We start from the raw sequence: 24,380 nt of genomic DNA, 5'->3' as shown, positions 1-24,380 counted from the left end.
TCTTCAGTTTCCTGAATTCTTGGGCAATTAACACAGTGACAGGCTGAAGCAGGTGTTGTACAAACATCCCTTCAGGACACGTCAACCCCATTCCAGCTTTCACTCCATTCCAGGGGGCAAAAGAAGCCAACCACCAAGCCTAGTTTTACCCACCATTTCTTTTCCTTGGCTAAATTCTGGCTTCAACATTCATCTAAAAAGATCCACCAACTAATCCCCAGAGTTTCTCAAGAAAAAAGATTTTTATCTAGAAAATCTAAAATTGGGTTCAGCGCCTGAAAGAGATGTTAGAGAGAAAAAGGCTGGTCAGCGGGGGCTGTTTTACAAGCAAATCAAAGTGGGCTGCAGGAGACCCAGATAGATCTCTCAGTATGATCACAGACAGATCTTTTGTGAAAAATCTCTAGTTCACTCATAATAAGGAGAAATTCATACACACCAGCGACAAGGAGGGATGGATTATGAGAGTCCATCTGTTCAGTGCCAGACACGAGTACTGAAACAATGTTTTACAAATTGGCTTTTCTGTGCAGTAATATCACACAATCTACGTAATACTATCAGCCATGCGGCTTCTGCCTTGAGATCTTCTGAAGAGTTTCACTCGACATTGGTCACTGTCACCTTTTAATAGTGCTGTCTTATATTTGATTTCAAACTCTAAATGCTCATTTAAGAGGCAGAATAGCCATTTCTGTATGAAAGCTGTTGCCTCCTGCTGAGGTGGCAGAAGTTGCTGGTAGGTCATCTGAGGTGTCACTTCCAAGAAAGATGTTGACATTTCTCAATATTCTTGTGGGTTACAGTGTCTTCAACCAGAATGAGCTCTCTACTTAAGCACAAAGGATCTAGAGTCATGGCTATTCCAGCATCAGGTCATGTCTCAGCTATCTGACATTAAGCATTGTAATACTATAGCTTCTGTGTCTTCTGTCTTTCCTTACGCTATCTAGTAAACAGGGCCACCTTAGCATTTATACTCTTAGAATGCTTTTCACCATCCTCTTAGTTGAGATATAGGATCTAATACTTTAAATGTTAATCAGGACATTAAAAAAAACAGGTGCCAAGGCACCTTATAAAACACTTACCTTTCAACGTTTTGAGGCATAGAATAACATAATGCCTAAGGTGATGATGCCCAATGACAGGAGATAAACACACCAAGAGAAAAGGTGGCAAGTGACAAGCAGATTTATCCCATTTCTCTCGTTTCTAACCCCACCCTATAATATACAATGTGAGTTCTTAGTGTTATGTTGGAAGGGGGCATAAAATTACAAGTAGACTGTGTAATGCTGGAGGAAGAGATCTCTTAGAGTCTACATATGTCTTGGTCAAAAGTAGCATACTCTTGAAACAAGCTTAAGGCTACACAACACTAACTCCCTTACAGTTCTAAAATTTCCCATGTTAGCATAACATAGACTGGTCTCTGTCTCCTTTCAAGTTAACTTAAGCTAGTTGCCCCAAGAAACTTCCAAAGCATTCTGGTCTCAGGAAGCACTTCTAGAATGGGCTCCTCTCGGTCATAATTCCTTTCATGGAATCATGACTTAGAGATTGGCAATCATAGCGTTTAGAGCTAAAATGCTGATCAATGGAGTCCAGCTGGTGAGAAGAGTGGCCCCAAAGCTACGCAACTAAAGAACTTTTTGGGCAATATTAATATGCAGGAACTAGAGCACTTCCCTAGCTCTCCCCTCTTCTTGGAATATTCTTCCTCTAATTACCTGAATGGCTAATTCCCTCACTTCCTTCAAGCCCTCCCACTCAAATCCCGCTTGTTCAAAGGAGGCTTCTCTAATGACCCATTTAATTCTGTAATCTGAGCTGACCCTCCCATAACAGCATCCCAGAAGCCTCTATCTTTACCCTACTCTAATGTTTTATTTTTTCCACAGCACATACACAAAATGCATAATTCATTTTATTTATTATATTTATTTGGTGTATCTTCATTAAAATTTAATCCCATACGGGGGAGGGAACTTTGTGTATTTTGTTCTCTTAGGTATCGCAAACACTTAACATAGCGTTTGGCACATAGAAAGAGGTCAATGTATATTTACTGAATAAAAGAACATGTCTCCTATAGTAAAGATGGTAGAAAGGTAAAAGTCAAACTGCATTCCAAGAAAGTTTAAAAAAACACTATGAAGAGTCACAGAAATGTACATTTTCCTGCTGGGGAAAAAGATGGTGAATTAAACCGCTTGATGCATATGAATGCTCACAAATTCTAGGAAAGGAGAAATGGGCATTTTTGTTCCCTAATAGATTTTTGTTTACATTTCCCTTGTTCACGAGGAATTTTAATCACTGATGTCAAACTAGAAACAAAAGTTAGTACACAGTCTTTATGCTTTCCTGTGGTAGAGGCCACAGTTCAGATTTCAGGCAAACAAGAATGTCAATCAATGTTAATTTTGTTGTTATTTATGCATTCTCTTTCCACAACCAAGTGGAATCATTAGTTAACACATCATTCTCCCTGGAAAACACTGATTGGTATTCACTGAAATTTCTAAGACTCCTATTTCCTACAAATTCACTATTTTAGATTTTTTTTTACATCTAGCTCAGTAACATTTCTAAACGGCAGAACCAGAGGGCTAGGTTCATCTCCAATGAAATTTGCCAGACTCTATTTTCAGATGTTAAAGTTCAATCAAATACAGATCAATACAGAAATTCATCTTGGGTACATCTTGAATTACTACCATTCTACATTATTTTGTTGGAAAAAACAATACATATGAATATATGTATATGTGTATATATACATACCCTTATCTGAGTGTGTGTCTTCACTATGACTATCATGAGTCAGTGTGATGTAAGGGAAAGAACATTGACTTTGAAGCCAAATGGACTTTAATTTGAATCTGAACAATAACAGTTTGCATCCCTTTTACTCTCAAAATGTCCCATTTGGATGATAAACTCTATGTTACTCTAAACAATCTTTAAAAAATATCTGATATGGTTATTGGCCAACAGTAGGTACTCAATAACAGGTAGTTAATATTTAATAAATGTAGATGCAACTCAACTTTCTCAGCATCATCAGGGAGGCACCACACTGACTTCCAAGAGAATTGTAATAGTTATTAACAAAGAAATGAGAAGAAAAAAATGGAAGGATGTCTATAAATCAACAAACTGTTGAAAATATCAGGAAGAGGTCACTAGCCATGAACATACCTGCAAATAGCAACAATAAGGGTCACGATTCTTATAGTGCCTCCTATGTGCTGAGCACTGGGACCGACATTTTACATACCTGGTCTATAGTGATTAACCTTCAACACAGGCAGTATAACTGGACACATTTTATCAAAGAGAGAAATGACTTGGAAAAGTTGTACAGCTTGTCCAAGAACACACCACTAATAAGTGATGGTGATGCAATTTTAATCCAGGTCTATCCAAGTTCAAAAGGGATAGAGACTTCAGGTTTTATGTCATTTACTATCCCATGTTTTGCCCCAAAATCAGTGTTTTGAAAGATGGACCATGTACTCAAAATAACTAGGGAGGATTCTGTGAGACAATGGGTTAATCCGTAAAGGATCATGAACTACATCTACCTTCTCAGCTTCTGAGGTAAGGAATGATATGAATCTACGGGGTCATCTTAGCAAAAAATGAACAATCAGTATGCAAGGACTATGTCAAATCTACATGATTTCAATGGTGAGGTGGAGAAAGTGTGTAGCTAAGAATCTGAGAACAGGAACTTGCCCCTCTACTCCCTTACCCCTGCCCTGCCCCATATACAGATTATTTCAGGTTTAAGGAATAGCCAGGCCCATCAACAACACCTGTTGATGCTTCTAACCTCCCTATCTTCACATATCTCCAGATGATTAATTTCTACAAGAAGCTATTTTTGCCTCATCTTATATTTCACTAGGGAAATGATTCTCAAATCTTAGAGACTATAAGAAACTATAGAAAAGTTCTATCTAAAATAGCTACAGATTTAACAGATACAGTTCAGGGCATCTGTCCAGCAGGAATTACCACAAATTCATAGCCAACAGCTTCTGAATGGCCAGGCCCAAATGACTTCTGTCATTATCAGACTGGGCCTATTGTAAGCCAACAACCCAGAGGAAAATATACTAGAGGCCTTTATCAAGGGCTATACAGCCAGGAAAAATATAACCAATAGCAAGATATTAAATATAGCTACTCATTTACATCAATCCTTTTCCCAACGTTCTCCAGCTCCCTAGGGTCTCTGGAATAGAAACAATGCCACAGCATGGCAGTGACTTTTAGAGAGAGAACTGCATTAGAATCAGGGTCACTCATTAGCTATGTAACCTCAGGAATTATTTAATCTCTCTGAGCATCAAGGGCCTCATTTGCAAAAATGAAAATGCTATGACTGCCTTCTTAGGTTGTCAGAAAAATTAGATGTGACATGCCAGGTAATGATAACTGATGGTTACTGAGTATTTACTAAGTGCCAGGTACTGAATGAAGTAAGTACGCTAGTAAATGAGTAAACTAAGGCACTAGACTTTACGCACTTGCTGAAATTCACATAATTAGAAAGTCACAGAAATAGCATCGGAGCCCAGAGAATCAACACAGCTCATGCTCTTAACCCACTGTGCTATACTGCCTAGTATGGAACTCTGTACTGAGTTAAGACTCAACAAATATGAGTCATAGCTACTGTTATTGCTGTTAACATCCCCATATCACATAAAATGAGGTCATACAGAACATTGAGTACTCATGCCAAAGAATGCACAGTACCTGGGACATGGCTGCAAAAGTTCCCCTTGGACAATGCAGGCCTCTTTCTCGAGAAGTTCAGGGCACTCCCTGCCCCCTCCAATAGCAATGTGCTTCACATTCCGGCTCCTGCTCCTGAATCCTGGTGAGAGATTTCCTGATTGACAAGTCTTGGAGCAGGGACTCCAGGAGGACCACTCAGTCGTTTCACAGTCTTTCGGCATGATGCAGGACTGGACCGTCAAAGGGAAGGAGTCTTGTATGCAAAGGCTAAGGAACAGAAGCAGAAAACAGTAGGCCACAGATTAAGCAGATGCAACCAACATTATGAAATGCCTATAATGAAAAAAAGTGAAATCTGGTTTAAGCATTCAAATTTAAGGATTTAAAAGAACTGTTAGAGGTATCATGATAAAATATTGGAGGACATACATTTTAAAAATGTATGCTCTATTTCTTTTGAAACTGTGAAGTTATTTCACTCCAGCAAGACACATATGTAAGATGAGTACACCCCGTACCTTGTCCAAAGCATTATCAGAAATAATGGAGGCTCTTCTCATGTGCTCTCACCTATGACACAGAGCCTACAGTTACCAGTTATTGACTGGTTCCTAGGCGTCACACACTGTGCTGCACTTCATAGGCACTTTCTCACACCAATCTCGAGTTTACATACTATTATCTCCGTCTATAGATAAGAAAACTTAGACTCAGGAAGGCTGAATCCTTTGTCAAAGGTCAAACAAAGGTAAACACAAGCTTTAGAGTATTAATCTATCCTTTATTTTATATACTGGGCTATTAATAAATAAACAAAAATGATATCATGTTTCCCTACACTGTTAGACTCTGAGCATCAATTTCCTTATCTGCAAAATTCAAGTTTTATCAAATACAAACAATCTAATTGGGGAACAGATAAATAAAAACATAAGATAATTTGATAATGTGATGAACTCAACATAAAAGCATTTATAATGAAGAAGAAAAACACTGATGAGGCAGTGAAGGACCACCTGGGGTAGGGGTGGGGGTTCCAAGAGAGAAGGACATCTGAGCTGCATTTTAAAAAATTAATGGGAGCTTCTCAGGCACAGAAAGAAGGGTATTTTAAGTCAAAGAAATAACATATTTGAAGCCTTGATTAAACACTTTGTCGGGATGGGAATCAGTAGAATGCTAGAGCGGGATACACTGTTTCACAAGAACCAACTGCAAAACTTTCAGGAATTTTGCAAGCCAGTTGATTTCATGTAAGTAGCTTAAAATTGGCCGTTGTGGAAGTATTTACACTACAGAAATTGGCAAATGCTGTAAATCAAGCCTCTGACTCCTGACCCCCAAGAACTGGTGGTTAACCATTTACAAGCACACCACTGGGGGAAAGTAAAAGGCAATTTGTCAATTGTCATAAAGTTGTCAATTTATGAACCATAAAGTGCAAAGAGGAAAGTGAATAGATATTAGGTATGTGGATTCTTCAAAAGTAGGTCTGGACAGGCTTCATATCATAGAATTTGGATTTAATTGAACATTAAACAATTTTAAGTGGGGGAAAATCAGTTATACTCATATAGGAAGATCATTTCAAATACTAATCGGCATTCTTTTTTTTTTTTCACTGTCTTGTTGCTGGCCTTTCCCTTATTCAATCAAAGGTATCCATCACTCTGGGGAAGAAAAGGATAATTTTGATAGGAATGTAAATCAAAGACAGTGTCAATATTCAAATACTGACTTCCAAAATTGGGCCTGTAAAACCTTGTGGAATAATGGGCTGCACAAAGGATTTGGAAATGGTTCCTCTGTATGTGTTTAAAAAGAGAGAAGTAATAAAATGTTTCCTAGTTTCCAACTTGAGAAAATATGTAGATAAGGAAGCCACCAATAGAGAAATGAATTATGGAAGGTAGTGTACAGGGGAGAATAAAACATGCTCATATTTGGCCATATTGATGAGTAAATTGCAGTGGGATTTCCATATCAATATCCTTCATAAAGCCATACTGAGTTAGTGTGGCTTTCAAAAGTCACAATGGTATAATATAAACTTTTGGTTCAATATTTTATTTTTAAGTCCATTCAGATCATATTATTCCCTTCAAAATGAAAAAGGCAATGTATACTTCATTACCATTACTCAGTCCAATGGGACATTTTAGTAGCTTGGGATCAAGACACACTAGGAAGAATCTCTTTTGAAAATGTCCTACCTAATACAGAATGTACTATCATTGTGCAATGTGGAGGCAGGGGTAGAAGAACATCTCTTTCTATTGTATGACACAACAGAAAGCTGTTGCTCAATAAGAAGTTTCTAGGTTTTGACTTTTCAGAAATTGTTATTTGCTAAGTTGTGTCACCCTACGGCCCCCTGCCAAACTCATATGTTGAAGTCCTAACCTCCAGTACATCAGGATGTGTCTGTATTTGAAGACAGAACCTTAAAAGAGGTAATTAAGTTAAAATGAGGTCACTAGGGTGGGTCCTAATCCAATATGACTGTGTGCTTATAAGAAGCGATCAGGACACACACACACAGAGGAAAGACTATGTGAAGACAAGGAGAGAAGACAACCATCTACAAGCCAAGGAGAGAGGCCTCAGAAGAAACCAACCCTGCTGACACCTATCTTGGACTTTCCAGCCTCCAGACTGTGAGAAAATTAATTTTTGTTATTTAAGTCCCTAGTCTGTGGTATTTTGTTAAGGCAGCCCTAGCAAACTAATACAGAAATTTAATAAAGTTTTTCGATTTGTGTTATGCTTTTAGAAAAAGAGTTTCAATTTCCAAGATGGACATTCTATTTCCTTTTATAAAGAAGGTCCCACACTATGCAGTTCTCTGTATACAGCTGAATTAGAGGTTTGTTTCTTCCCATTTCCCAGCTTTAATTCTCTGTTGCTCATCTTCTCCTGACTGACTTTTCCTATTAGACCAGTGGAACAGACAATAAGACTCCAACAGTACAAGCGCTTGCTCAGAGTTTCAGGGATTAATGAAAGGCTTTGTATTTTTAAAAATGGCTCCTAATTCTTGGAATTAGGAAAGGCATACGTTCCACTGAACACATATTTACTTATTTTTAATGCTACTTTCACTAACCTGCTTCTTTGGTTAAAAAAATAATCATAAAAGATACCACATAAGGTCTTGGTCTAATTTTATCAGTAAGATTCCATTTTACCGGAAGAGTGGGATGAGCACTAAATGGTTAATCAGAACTATCTGGGTTCTGAATTTTGTATCACAATACATTAGTATGACCTTAGTCTCTTGGCTGCTTAGTTTCATTATCTGGAGGAAAAAAGAACAATAAAATGTGATCTGCTCACCCGCCAGAGTTGCAGTAACCTTTAGTGTTAAGTAGAATCACCTTATAAAATTATAAAAGCCCACAATAAAGCTTATTGTCTACACACAGAAGTGGGAATCAATCCATTCATGGAAGGTGGTGTGCCTTTTTAATAAAACAGACATATACTGCTGATTTGTCTTTTAAAAAAAGAGATGCTATGGTAATTATACATCCTTGACATTTATAGAGTATGTTGTCATTTTGTAAATTACTTCGCAAGTACTCAAGTGTAAAGGAAACCTTTGAAACTGAAAATTACTCTAGTAATCCTTACTTCCTCTGGAAATGTTAAGGAAATCTCTTTACTTACAAAATCAGGACAGAAACTCATAAAAATCAACAGAAAATTACCCTCAACTTCATTAACACTTCAATTACCACTTTAAAATAACATTACATATCTCAAACACTCAGAAAAGTAGAGTAAAATAACAAATGCTCTCATACTTTATTGGCAAAGGCAAACATTTGCTTCAGATTTCTTTAAATAAATAAAAAATTACAAATTCAGGTGAAATCCCCTGTGTCCTTTGCAATCCTAGTTCCACCTCTCTTTCTCAGACAGCCACTATTCTAAAATTGATTTGTATTATTCTCCACCATGCCTTTATACTTTAACTAAATATGTATATGTTCATAAATAGCACATAGCATTCATCATCTTGCATGTTTTTAAAAGTTTTACTTCAATGTTGTTTTATTATACCTATTACTCTGGAAATTATTTTCTTCACTTAATATTATGACTTCTAAATCTATCCATGTTGATAAATGCAGTAATGGTCGTTCACTTTTATTAGTAAGTAATATTCCAATATGAATACATGATAATTTATTTATTCATTCTCCCATTAGTGCATCTTTTGGTTGTGCTTAATCTCTTACAACCCCACAGGATTATGTATTTAACCTCTTTTTACATGTTTCTATGCTGTAACACATGTGTGAGAGATTTTCCCTAGTATTTTTGCCTGGAGTTGGGCCATAAATATTCATGTAATCAAATCTACCAGGTATTGTGAACTTTTTCTTTCCTACACACTCAAAGCTCTTGGGTATTATCAGACTTACTTTTTCCAAAATGTTGAGAAAGTGCATTTGACTTTTCAGATTGCCACTGAGCCTTACATTCTTTTCACAGCTGTAGTGACTAATCAGATTTCCTATCGCATGAACTGACCATCCAGATTCTTTGCCCATTATGGTAGGCTGACTAATGGTCCCCCAAAGATGTCCACGTCCTAATCCCTGGAAGCTGTGAATTTGTTACTTTACATGCCAAAAGAGACTTTGCAGATGTGATTGTTAAGGATTTTGAGAGGAAGAGATTATTCTGGATTATGCAAGTGGGTCCAATGTAATTACAAGGGTCCCTAGAAAAGGGAGGCGAAAGGGCCAGAGACAGAGAAGGAAATGTTATAACAGAATCAGAGGTTGGAATAATGTAAGGCCGTGAGCCAAGGAATGGGTGCAGCCTCTAGAAATTGGAAAATGCAAGGAAATGGATTCTCCCCTAGAACTTCCAGAAAAAACACAGAATAATGTCTCCATTTCAAGATTTCTTCGCTTTTAGGCTTCTGACCTCCAGAACTGTAAGATAATAAATTTGTATTGTTTTAAGCCTCTTAGTTTGCATAATTTGTTCCAGAATCAATAGAACACTAATATACCCATTTTTCTATTGAGTTGCCTTTTTTCTTATTGAATTTAAAAAGTACACTCACACACATATATAGAGGATGACAATAAATAGAGATACACAGAGAGATTCTATATAGTAACCTGTTGTTTTTTCTATATGTTACAAATATCTTTTCCCACAATTTTATTTTTAATTTTTTTTATAGTGCCTTTTTGTGCTACATAATTTTTTTAGTTTGTTGTTCAGTCTTTCCCTTTATGGTTTGTGCTTTTTATGCAGCATTTAATATTTTTCCCCTATCCCAATTCCATAAAGTTATGCTCTCATATTTCTTCTTCCAGGAAACTTTTATATTTTCTGATTTGTTATTTAGGACATCAACCTATTTTATATACTTTTTCATGTATGGTGTTTTATAGAAACTCTTTTTTTGCAAACATCAACATTGAACACATTTGTCCTTCTTGTTTAACCTACATAATTCTGATATTTTTTTCTCTAGTTTTGGTGTTTTTTTCTACCAAAGACATTTCCTCAAAATTATCTTTAAACTTTTTATTAATTTTTAACACATTCTGCAACCAAACTTTTGTGTGTGCGTGTGAGGAAGATTAGCCCTGAGCTAACATCTGTTGCCAATCCTCCTCTTTTTTGCTGAGGAAGATTGGCCCTGAGCTAATATCCATGCCCATCTTCCTCCACTTTATATGGGATGCCCCCACAGCATGGCTTGATAAGCGGTGCATCGGTGAGCGCCCAGGATCTGAACCTGCGAAACCCCGGGCCGCAGAAACAGAGCGCTCACTTAACTGCTGTGCCACGGGGCCAGCCCCTGCAATCAAATTTTTAATGTCCAAAATTTCTTTCTTATTTCCTACTTATTCCTTTTTAAGATTATTCTATTTTTATTTCATGAGTGAATTATCTCATTTCGTGTCTTTGTCAATATTAATTATAAATTTTTTTTTTACTTTTGTGATCCTTTGCTATTATGAATTAGAATGAAGTACACAGATGGTGTATAGATTGGAAGCTCTTTGATTATAGGTGGGGCTCATCAAATGGTAAACATTACTTTAGCTGATTACGCAGAACTCAGATCATTCTGAGAGACTCTCAAATGTTGGTCTCCTTCAGTCTTTACTCTTTAGCTCACATTTTTCCCAAAACAGGAATCTTCTTATCTCTTGCATCGTGTGTATAGACCTGGCTGTGAGCTTTATGAAAACCAACTGGAGAAGGAGAACAGTCAGGGCATTCTCACAAACTATGTGTGGATTTTCATTTAACCTGCATGTTCACAGGATGGTGTTTTGCACTTATACTATGTTCTTCAGGTGAGTAATTTTTGGCACACTGAACACATCTGTCCTCAGAGTTACTTACTGCCTATAATTCTTAAGGCTTCCAAGAATCTTGTATTAGTCAGAATAGAATAGACTATATGGTGGTAGCAAATAATCCCTGAAATTGCAATGGTTTAACAAAATAAGTGTTCATTTTCATTTCACATACAGTTTGATGCAGGTTATTCAGCTCTCCTAGAAGGTACTCCTCTACCTCAAGACTTAAGGATCCAGTTTGTACCCATCTTATAAATTCACCATCTAGAATACGTGGCTTCCTAGTTCACCTTTAGAAAGGAGAGAGAGAGTAGGAGGATGGCCCAAAGTAATTTATGACTTGAGTTTAGAAGTGGCTTACATTACTTCTGCCCACACTTCATTGGACAGATCTTAGTGAAATGGCTCCAATATAACCGGAAAGAAGACAGTGAAACATCTTTCTATGTGCTATGGAAGAGGCACAAATATGACAACCACAGAGCTTTGCGTCTGACACAGCTGTGCCATGTCAACTGATTTGCTTCTTGCAGATCTCCCAACTGAAGGGAGCTTTCAGCTTTTCCACTCTGCTAGGTAAATTACCACTTGTCCATCTGCTTTCCAGCTCCCAGAATTTGTTGATATTTCTTTTTAGCTGTTATACTCTTTCCTACTATATTTGTCCTTGAGAGTTTATGCCCTTTTTCATTCTTTTACCGTTATTTAAGTGGGATTCCAGAATATAGCAGTAATAAATGGTTGTGTTCATTTTGCCATATTTAACCAGAAACCTGAAAAGTTATTTGACACAAAGCTTTGCTAAAGCCACATAACAATCCAATCTATAAATCAACAAATTCCTAAAGAGCTAAATATACTCTACACATGGAAAAAAATACTGGTGAGAAGTCATTAAAAATGAATGACTAAAGTATTAAAGAGTGAAACTATTTTCATTTCTATTAATCTTCTTCTAAATTATGTAATATTTGTTTACAGAATTTAATAATTCCAAAATATGCTTTACAGTTAAAAAGTTATTTTTATAGAAGTGAAATTGCAACTAAGAAAGTATTTTAGAAACCTTAATCAAACAATGAGCCAGGGCCGGCCCGTGGCTTGGCGGTTAAGTGCATGCGCTCGGCTGCTGGTGGCCCGGGTTCAGATCCCGGGCGCGCACCAACGCACCGCTTCTGCAGCCATGCTGAGGCCGCGTCCCACATACAGCAACTAGAAGGATGTGCAGCTGTGACATACAGCTATCTACTGGGGCTTTGGGGAGAAAAAATAAACAAATAAAATTACAAAACTATTTGCTAAAATTAAAAAAAAACAACAATGAGCCATTCAAAAGCAGTTATTCCAATTATTTAGCAAAACACTGCTATCCACATGGTAGCAGCTTACACACATTATAGCATAATAACAAAAGAACTGTTGTTCTTGGAGTTTTCAGATTCTGACTTAGAGAAGGACTGCAAAATCACATCATGAAAATAACACCAGAGAATAAAATGTGAATGGAGAAATGATTAGAAATGAACCAGAACTGAGACAGGCTTAAAAGAGAATAGATTTTGGAAATCAGATGGAATATATGTTATTTATTTTAATGATTTTGACTCCAAACTGGTAGCATTGTTCTGCCACCAATCAAACTAACAGTAATACCTGAAAGAAAAAGAAAGAATAATAAATTGAAGAAGAAAAACACATATATTCTAAGGTTTATGTGAAATCCTGGCTGCTTTAGAAACGAGATTCAAAAAGTGAACTGCCTATCACACTATGAGATTCAGCAAGTGAAGACATTTGAATAAGCAGAGTTTTTAAATGTTGTCTGGAAGACAATTTTGAAAATATAAGAAATAATTTAAAATTTCTAAGAAAAAATATTAAGGATTACTGAGCAATTTTAGCTGGAAGATTATGAGTTTCCTTTTCTCTCTAACTTCTTTGCATGGCCAAATTAACCTGAGGTAATTTACATCTTGTTTGACAAAAATAATGTTTATGTTAGGTTAGAATATAACTAACAGGGGCCACAGCTTGAGATATATAACCTTTTGCTTTCTAATTCTGAATAAAAGAAAACTGAGCTATTAAAATGCCTCTTAATTTCTTCTTTTGATTTATATCATTTTAAACTTCTCAATAGGTAATAAACCTAAAATCATGCACTAAAGATAAAATAGCAATATGAAATTATATTTTTTAAATATGCTGTTCAGTTGCTTCTGTGAGATAAGAGATTGTTCTATAGATACAGAGATAAACACACAGATATACTGAGATATTAAATTCTTGAGAAGCAATATCCTTGAGAGTGATATTATATCAAAATGGAATGTTTTTAGTATTGTGATCATTTCCTGTTACTAGAAAAGATTATTCAACATCGATTTATAACGCAGTGCAAGTCTCAGAATAAAATGGATTTTATCTTCTCCAAATTTCTTAGAGTACTAAGAATGATACGTAGGTAGACTTTTGTGAATGTGTGAGTAAAGGGTTAGAGATGAAAGCAGTATCAGCAATCATCTGATGGTCTTTACCACTGCCCTCATCTTATAGAGAAGTGAACCGATGCTCAAAAAGTTATGTGATTTCCAATGGGCAAACAGAAAAAACATAGAATGGCCAAGACTAAAATTAAATTCCTCTATCTTTTAGGCCAAAATTATGTTTACAGTTAATCCATGTGACAGCTCTTCTTGTTACAGACTCAAATTTATAAGATCTGAAAGCTGCATTGAAAAGAAAAAGCCTATCTTGACTTCTAGGTTTGGAGATCATGGCAGTTGCCTGACTCTGAATTTCTCCTACCACCACACCCCCAAATAATATCACCAAGAAAAGCAAATAAAACCACGCATTACCCTTGTGTTCACCATTACTGGAGGCAGAGAACATAAACACACACACACACACACACACACACACACACACACACCTTCAAATCACATGTAAGTAGAAAAAAATTCTAACAGATTACCCACTGACCACCTACCAATGCAACTTACTGGGTGTGGAAAGCAGAGGAGGGGCATCCTAAAAAATTCCACGAAAAAAGACTAAAGAGGAATCAAAAATTTAGATAAAGCACAGATAAGTCATTTCCAGGAAAAGAAAGTTCCCCAATAACTTCAAAATACAGGTCAGAACTTGGTAGTTCAGAGCCCAGACACAGAGAAGGGCCTTGAAAGTGTGTGAGACTGGAAGTGGCAGTCTTGGAGAAGCATGCCTTTGGAGGATGATCATGTACAGAGAGAATAGTTGGTAGTCCTTAGAGGCAAGGCAGTAAAGGAAATCGTGGGGGAAAATTAAGGATCCTGCAGAAACAAAGGTGAAACAAGACCCATCAATCTTTTCCCACCACTGCTACCACCAACAACAACCATAAATGAAACTTCACAAAAGAGGGCAGAACTGATAGGAGAGGATGTTATTGAAATAGAAACTATGTTCAAGAAATGAATAGGAACAGAAATAAGGCAAACTACATCCATTCCACACTACAATGAAAAATCAGAAAATGTGAAAGATTTTGTGCTGGTAAGACATCTCTCCTAAACAACCAGGAACAAAGCAGAAAAAATATTGTAATATAACACAAAACTCCAGTAAATATCCTCAAATAAACATTCAGAGATATTAAAAAAAAAAAAAAAAAAAACTTCCCAAATCTACCTTGAATCAGAAATACTAAAACTAAGACCACATTGGGCAAAAAACAGAAATAAATAAAATGATAATTGATTGAACTCAGGAAGAAAATGGAAGAAAAAATCACTTCAAAAATAACTACTGGGGGCCCACCCAGTGGCAAAGCAGTTAAGTTCACACACTCCACTTCGGCAGCCTGGAGTTCATGGGTTTGGGACCCCAGATGCAGACCTACACACCATGCATCAAGCCATGCTGTGGCGGTGTGCCATATACAAAATAGAGGAAGACTGGCATAGATGTTAGCTCAGCGACAATCTTCCTCAAGCAAAAAGAAGAAGATTGGCAACAGATGCTAGCTCAGGGCCAATCTTCCTCACAAAAAAAAAAAAAGCATACTGAATTACAAGATGCCCAAGAAAGAACAGATTCAAATGAAAACATAATATGGGGTATTGATGGAAAGTAGGGAATAAAACAAAGAGAAATAAGATGAGATAAAGAAGTAAAATGGGTCATAGAAAGTAGATGAAATGGAAAATAGGCAGGGAGGTACAACATACCTGTGTTAAATGTCCTTGGAAAAAAAAAGCTACTACACTGGAACAAAGTAATATTTACAAACATAACCCCCGCAAAATTTTCCCAAAATAAAAGAAGACCTGAACCAATACACTGAAAGGACCCACCAGGTATCACAGAAATCCGACCCAGAACAGTCAACTCCAAGACACACACTTGTAAAACTATTTGACTTGAAAGATAAAGAAAAAATAGTCAGGTGTTCAGGGAAAAATATGAAACAACTTTCAGGCAAAGAGATGAAATAACTTACGAAGATTAAAAAATTAACTCGCTACAGAGTTCTCAAAAACAACAAGGTTGCATTTAGGCAGCAGTTTTCAAGAAAAGAGAAAACGTGAACCAAGAATATTATATCCTGCTAAGCTGTTCTTCAAATAGTTTTTAACCCGCCAAATTCAGGAAATACTGTATATTGTGACTTTCCATAGCAATCTACTGGATGTTGAGCTTCGTCCAACCAAAGACAATTTGGAAAGCTTTGGCAAAACAGGCCTGAACTTAACCATTTCATATAAACAACTGTAAAGCTAAGACTACATGAGGGTGGGGTCATGGGTATAAGAATGATATATAAACACTATATGTTCTGACAAATAGAAAGAATTCACCTAAAAGAAGAAAGGACAAGGGAGAGAAAAAGTGGGAAAGTAGAGTAAGGTTATAGGTTATAGGTGGGAGTCGTTTAAAACTGATATAACACATAGTAATAGATGAGGTTAGAAAAAGAGGAATGAAGGGCACTATAAAAAGTGTTAAGACAGGGCCGGCCCGGTGGCTTAGCGGTTAAGTGCGTGCGCTCCGCTGCTGGCGGCCTGGGTTCGGATCCCGGGCGCACACCGACGCACCACTTCTCCGGCCATGCTGAGACCGCGTCCCACATACAGCAACTAGAAGGATGTGCACCTATGACATACAACTATCTCCTGGGGCTTTGGGGGAGAAAATAAATAAATAAAAATATTAAAAAAAAAAAAAAAAGTGTTAAGACAAAGATAGCCCTAAAATAAGAATATAAGCATTCCTAAATACCAAAAAATATATTTAAAAGTAACAAGCATACACCAAATAAAAAACACAGTAAATATAATATCATATACACTGTTATTCAACATAAGATAATATGACTGAATTGAGACAGAACATAACAGTCATATCAACAAATGTGAATATGCTTAACTCACCTATTAAAAGAAATTTAATGTTTACGTTGATTTATGAAGCAAAACCCAACTCCATGTTGATGCTCAATCTGAGAAACACCTAACATATGATGATTACAAAAAGCTAAAAATAAAGGGATAGACAAAGATTTATCAGCAAATGAAAACAATAAGAATGCCTGTGTTGCAATCCTAATATCCGACAAAGTAAAATCAGCCAGCAAAGGTTAGAAGAGACAAATAAGGATACTTTATAATGCTAAAAGCTACATTCCACAAAGAAAATATAGCACTTGTGAAAATCTATGTGCCAAATAATATCAGCAACCACGTATAGGAAAAAACGTAGAAGATGCAGGAGAAAAAGATTAAATAAATACTAATAATAGGAGAATTTAACAACCATTTTTAGCATAAGTCAGGTCAAGTGGACAAAAATTAGTGAGGATATAAAAAACTTAAAATGTATAATCAACAACTTTTATATATTAAACAACTCACACCAGTAATAGAGAATATACCTTCTTCTTAAGTGAATACAGAACATTCATAAATATTGATCATAGATTATAACACTAAGAAAGTATCAGTAGGTTCTATAAAGTAGAAATATTGCAAATAGCAATCTCTGCGTACAATGCAATAAAACTAGAAATTGAAAATAAAACAAACAAAAAAATAAATAAAAAGGCCTTACTATCTGGAAATTAAAATATCTTGCATCGAACAAATCTTAGTTGAAAGGGGAAATATAAAGAGAATGGACAGAATTAATGATGATAAAAACACGACATGTTCAGAATCTATGGGATCCATTTAAAGCAGCAATCAGAGAAAAACTGATAACCCTAAACACATCAGTCAATACAAATAAAGATAAATTAATTAAATACTTTATCCAAAATCCTAGAAAAAGAAAAAATAAATAAATACAAAGAAAGCACAATGAAGAAAAATGCAGAAATAAATGAAGCAGAGAAAATAAAAACAGAAGAACAAATTGATAAACCAAAATCCTATTTTCTTTAAATTAACCAAATAAACAAAGCACTAATTTAAACAATAACTGAAGAGAAAAAGTACACGTATAAAAAAATAAAAAATGACACAGGGTAAACAACTCTTGATACAAGATATATATCTATGTAAATAAATTTGAAAATCTAAGGGAAATGAGTCATTTCTCTTAAGAATATAGTCACCAAAACTATTCCCAGTATGAACAGAACAGTCTCCATAGAAAAAAAATAGAGAAAGTTTTCAAAGATGTATCTCACAATAAAGCATCAGGTCCTGGGGCCAGCCCGTGGCTTAGCGGTTAAGAGCGAGCGCTCCGATACTGGCGGCCCGGGTTCGGATCCCGGGCATGCACCGACGCACGGCTTCTCCGGCCATGCTGAGGCTGTGTCCCACATACAGCAACTAGAAGGATGTGCAACTATGACATACAACTATCTACTGGGGCTTTGGGGGACAAAAAGGAGGAGGACTGGCAATAGATGTTAGCTCAGAGCCGGTCTTCCTCAGCAAAAAAGAGGAGGATTAGCACGGATGTTAGCTCAGGGCCGATCTTCCTCACAAAAAAAAAAAAAGCATCAGTTCCAGGGGAATTCACAAAGAAATTCTACCAAACCTTTAGTGACCAGATAGTCCCAAAGCTACATAAATTGTTTAGAACATAGAAAGTGAAGGAACTCTTACACATTATTTTTATGAAGCAAGAATAATAATATCTCAACTTGATAAAGAAAGTAAAAAGAAGAAAATGACAAAGTGGAGTATCTATTACAAATGCAAGAATGGCTCAATATTTGAAAATATATTGATATTATTCACTACATTAATAGGTTCAAAGAAAAATATCATACGATTATCTCAGGAAGAGACTCAAAAAGAATGCTTTGACAGATTTCAATATTCATTCCTAGTACAAACTCTTGACAAAAACAGAAATGGATGGATACATCCTTAATATGATTAAATACACACACACACACACACACACACCTGTAACAGGCAGAATATCTCCCCCACTCCAAAGAGGTTCATGCCTGAATCCCCAGAACCTGTGAATGTGTTACCTTAAATAAGAAAAGGTACTTTGCACGTGTGATTAAACTAAGGCTATTGATTGAAATGGAGAGATTACCCTGGATTATCTTTGTGGCACTAATGTAATTCCAGGGTTCCTTATGAAAAAGGGCTGCAGGAGAGTGAGGGTCAGAGAAATCTTTCAGAGGAAGATTTGAAGAAACTACACTGCCAGCCAATGAATGCAAGCAGTCTTCAGAAGCTGGAAAAGGCATGGAAATCAATTCTCTGCTGGAATCTCCAGAATAAATGCAGCCTGCTGACAACCTGATTTTATTACAGTGAGATCCATTCAGACTTCTGACCTCCAAAACCATAAAATAATAAATGTGTTGTTTTAAGCCACTAAATTTGTGGTAATTTGTTACAGCAGTAAGAAAACAAATACCTCAATCCTAAAATCAGAATCTTTACTTAATGGGGAAACCCTGGAGGCATTCTCAATGAGATTTGAGAAAGGTAAGAATGCTCACTATCTTCACTACTACTTAATATTTTTCTGTATTCAATATACTAAAATAGAGAAAACAATTAGAGGCATGGGAATTAGAAAAGATATAAAATTCTCCCTATTTACTAATAACATGACATTATATTTGAAAATAACCAGAAAATAAATGACAAAAGATAACTCAAATAACAAAAGAATTCAGCAAGCTAAAAGTTATAAAATTAACATTTATATATTAATAGCATTTTCTATTAACCAGTTAGAGAATATAATGGATGACAAAACACCATCTGCTATAGCAACAAAAATATAAAATACTTAAGAAAACAACTTAAGAAGTGTTCAAGATCCCTATAAATAAAACTATAAAACACTCCTAATAGAAACAAAAATAGACTTGAAACAAATGAAAAGCACTATCACAGATACCTTTTAGTTACGATGTTTTTAGTTTACGATGTCTCAACATAAAATGTTAGTTCTTTCTACTATCAGAAAGAGAAATTAAGAAAACAAATCGAATTTACAATTGCATCAAAAAGAATAAAATACCTAGGAATAAATTTAACCAAAGAGGGGAAAGACCTGTACACTGAAAACTATAAGATGTTAATAAAAGAAATTAAAGACGACACAAATAAATGGAAAAATATTCCATGCTCATAGACTAAAAGAATCAATATCGTTAAAATGTCCGTACCACCCAAAATAGTCTACAGATTCAATACAATCTCGATCAAAATTCCAATGGCATTTTTCACAGAAATAGAACAAACAATCCTAAAATTTGTATGGAACCAGAAAATATTCTAAATAGCCAAAGCAATCTTGAGAAAGAAGAACAAAGCAGGCAGCACCACACTCCCTGATTTCAAGCTATATTACAAAGGTATAGTAATCAAAACCAAAACCACAGTATGGTTTGGGCATAAAAATAGCCACAGATCAATGGAACAGAATAGAGAGCCCAGAAATTAGCCGACGCTTATATGGTCAAATTGATTTACAACAAAGGAGTCAAGAATATACAATGGGGAAAGGACAGTCTCTTCAATAAATAGTGTTGGGAAAACTGGACAGCCACATGTAAAAGAATGAAACTGGACCACTATCTTACACCATACACAAAAATTAACTCAAAATGCCTTAAAGAATTGAATGTAAGACCTGAAACCATAAAACTCCTAGAAGAAAACATAAGCAGTTAGCTTCTTGACATTGGTCTTGACAATTTTTTGGATTTGACACCAAAAGCAAATGCAATAAAAGTAACAATAAACAAGTGGGACTACATAAAACTAAAAAGCTTCTGCCAAGCAAAGGAAATCATCAACAAAATGAAAAGGTAACCTACATAATGGGAGAAAAGGTTTGCAAACCATGTATCTGATAAGGGGCTAATATCCCAAATATATAAAGAACTCATATAACTCAATAGCAAAAAAACAAACAATTTGATTAACAATTGGGCAGAGGATCTGAACAGACATTTTTCCAAAGAAGACATACAGATGGCCAACAGGCACATGAAAAGAGGCTAAACATCACTAATCAGCAGGGAACTGCAGACCAAAACCACCATGAGATATCATCTCATACCTGTTAGAATGATTATCATCAAAAAGATAAGAAATAACGAGAGATGACAACGATGTGAAGAAAAGGGAACCCTTGTGCACTGTTGGTGGGAATGTAAATTGGTGCAGCCACTATGGAAAACAGTATGGAGATTACTTAAAAAATTAAAAATAAAACTACCATATAATCCGGCAATTCCACTTCTGGGCATTTATCTGAAGAAAATGAAAACACTAATTTGAAAAGATATATGCATCCCCATATTCCTTCATTGCAGCATTATTTATAATAACCAAGATATGGAAACAACCTAAGTGTCCACCAATGGATGAATGAAGAAAATGTTTATATATATATATATATATATATATATATATATATATATATGTATAATGAAACATTATTCCACCATAAAAAAGAAAGAAATCTTGCCATTTGTGACAACATGGATAGACCTTGAGGGCATTACGCTAAATGAAATGGGTTAGACAGAGAAAGACAAATAGTGTATGATCTCACTAATACATGGAATATAAAACAAAACAAAAAAAAACAAACTATAGATACAGAGAACAGATTGCTGGTTGCCAGAGGCAGGGGGTGGGAGGTGGGCAAAAACGGTGAAGAGTTAAAAGGTACAAACTTCTCACTATAAATAAGAATGGGGATGTAATGTATAGCATGGTGACTATAGTTAATAACACTGATTTGCATATTTGAAAGTTGCTGAGATAGTAGATTTTAAAAGTTCTCATCACAAGAAAAAAAAATGGTGACAGATGTTAACTATACTTATTGTGGTGATCATTTCACAATATACATGAATATTGAATTATTATGTTGTATACTTGAAACTAATACAAATGTTATATGTCAAATATACCTCAGTATAAAAAAAAGGCACTTGAATTATTAAAAAAAGATATTAGTTCTTTCTATTTTAATTTACAAATTTAATGCAATCACAAGAAAAATTCCAATAAGCTGGTTTTATTGAGCTAGACAAGTTGATCATAAATTTTGAAAGGAATGATTACCTTTTAAGAATAGTTAGGAAATACAGAAAAAGAATAGCTATGAGGAGGGCCCAGCTCTATCAGATATTAAATTATATTGGAAAAGCCTCTCTAATTAAAATAGTAGGGGAGTGGCTCACAAATAGACAAATGAAATAGAATAGAAGCCCAGTAAAAAACCCAACTATATGTAGAAGTCTCACACATGATAAAGATGTTATCTCTATTACAGGGTCAGAGAGATCTTGAGGCTTTTTTATAAATGGCACTGGAACACTGGAAAGACTTTTATTTTTTTTATTTTTATATTTTTGTGAGGAAGACTAGCCCTGAGCTAACATCTGTTGCCAATCCTCCTCTTTTTTGCTGAGGAAGATTGGCCCTGGGCTAACAACCATGCCCATCTTCCTCTACTTTATATGTAGGATGCCTGCCACAGCATGGCTTGATAAGAAGTGCGTAGGTCTGTGCCCGAGATCTGAAACTGCGAACCCCAGGTGGCCGAAGAGTCATGGAGGAACTTAACCACCACGCCACCACACTGGCCCCTGGAAAGACTTTTAGAAAAAGATAAAATCAGATCCATTCACCACACCACATACAAGAACACAGTATAAATTGATCCAAGAATCAAAAGTAAAAAATAAAATTATGCACACGTTAAGAGAAACCAGGGTTACATTTAAACTGGTTGTGAGAAAGGCCTTCTAACCGGGACTAAAATTCCAAATGCAATAAATAAATATATATATTGATCAACACGAGTATGTAGAAAATTTTTTTAAACTTTTGCATAACAAAAATCACCATAGGCAAAGACAAAGTACACACTGCCAACTGAGAGACAATATGAGAAGATATATCACAGATACAGGGCTAATATCCCTAACTACAAAGACTTGGAAATGAGAGCAAAGGCAAACTTGCTGTAGAAATATAGGCAAACAACATAAACAGACGATTCACAAAAAGATCATAAATATGGCCCCTAAATATATAGGCAACTGTTCAAATTCACACATATTAAGAGAAATGCAAATTAAAACTCTATTATTGTAGCATTTCTCACATTTCAGATTGACAAAAAGTTCAAAAGCTTGACAATATACTCTCTTTGTAACATTGTTGATGGGAACACAAGATGGCATCACTCCCATGAAGGACAATTTGGCAATATCTAACAAAACTTATATGCATTTATCCTTTTACCCAGCATTCAAACTTCTAGGAATGTATCCTGATGATATACCTGGAACAGTATCAAAATATATGAGCAAAAGGTTATTCATTGAAGAATTATTTATAATGGCAAAATATTGGAAACTACCTAGACCCCTAAGTATAGGAGTTTGTTCATATAAGCTATGGTATACATGTTCAATGAAGTACTATACAACTGTAAAAAAAGAATGAGGAAGATCTTGAATAACTGATGTGGAGCAATTTCCAGGAAATAATATTAAGTGAAAAAGAATGCAAAAGAGATTACACAGTATGCTACTGTGTAAGAAAGAAGTGAAAATGAGAAAATATAAAGAAACATAGGAGAATAAACTAGAAAACAAGAAGTTCATTATCTACCAGGATAGGAAGACAGGATGAAGGTATGTAGGAGGAAACAATACTTCTCTGAATTTAACTTTATGCATACTTTTGACTTTTAGAAACATGCTAATGTGCAAAATATTTTTTAAAAAATTAAATCAATAAAGATGAGAAGGGGAAAATAAAATCGAAAACTGCAAGAAAACTGAAAAAAAAAGAGAAAGTAAAAGTCCTTCATTCCTATTCCCAACACAACAAAAGCAACAAAATATTCTCTACCACTTTCAAAGAACACATTAGGAAAAGAACTTTTTTTGTTTGGAGTCTGTATTTGTTTATGTTTTGGGAGGATTTGGAATAGAAAATTTCTTTCCAAATCGACTTTGGTGGTAGAGATCAAAGACAAACAACGTAACAATAATATTTGAGCTTTAGTAATGATATTTCTTTTACAGTCTTAAAATTTATTATCCTTCAGGAGCTCCTTTTAGGGGAAATCATTTATTTAACTATGGTGGTCAGAGAATTTAAGGTATGTTTAACAGCAACCAAATGAACACAGCTCTTAAAAGACTATGCATGCCAAATGTTCCTCTATATTAAAATAAAAGTAAAATGCATTCATCTGAATTTTATTCACCCAAACAATAAATATGAATCACTTTCCTACTCATATAAACAGACTACCTGGTCTACAGCTTAGATTTCTTAACTCAGATGTACTTCTACTGTAAAAAAAAAAAAAAAAAAAAAAAAAAAAAATGAAACAAACAAACAAAAAAAACCCTGAATATAGAAGACTACTTCATTTCATTAAGTTAATATTGTAAATGTTCAATAACAGATCACTGATGATATGTGAGAAAGAATGATGAACAGGCTGTACGGCTGCTATTTTAAAATGTAATTATGGAACCTCAGAGAAACTCCTGTCAAAATAAAAGAGAAAAAATAGGATATGCAATGAGACAATTAAAAACAAACGATCTTTAAACCCAATGGGCAAATCAATGATGAGGGAGCAGAGTGGCACCAAGAGTAATACAACTGCCTATCACATTGCAAATATAACCGTGAAGGGAAAATTGCTTGAGGTGATTATTAAAAGTTACAGTAATCAATGGGAGAGCTAGTAAAGGGCATTAATTAAAGCTCTGTTGTGTCCTAGACTGAGAGAGTGACTTTCCAGCAAAGCACAAGCACG

At 35.4% G+C, this 24,380-nt stretch overlaps 1 protein-coding gene across 1 annotated transcript in view; it reads right to left on the bottom strand.

Moving 5' to 3' along the window:
* The window catches only part of THSD7B (thrombospondin type 1 domain containing 7B), an 808,101-nt gene that overhangs the window by 500,636 nt on the left and 283,085 nt on the right, over positions 1-24,380 (bottom strand). Inside the window, exon 4 of the mRNA XM_058548890.1 lies at positions 4,777-5,025. Within this exon, the coding sequence (XP_058404873.1) occupies positions 4,777-5,025 (249 nt within the window). The remainder of the gene's footprint in view (positions 1-4,776; positions 5,026-24,380) is intronic.

Source organism: Diceros bicornis, chromosome 10 (assembly GCF_020826845.1).
Source record: "Diceros bicornis minor isolate mBicDic1 chromosome 10, mDicBic1.mat.cur, whole genome shotgun sequence".
NCBI lineage: Eukaryota > Metazoa > Chordata > Mammalia > Perissodactyla > Rhinocerotidae > Diceros > Diceros bicornis.
This window is presented reverse-complemented; position numbering and strand designations above follow the sequence as displayed.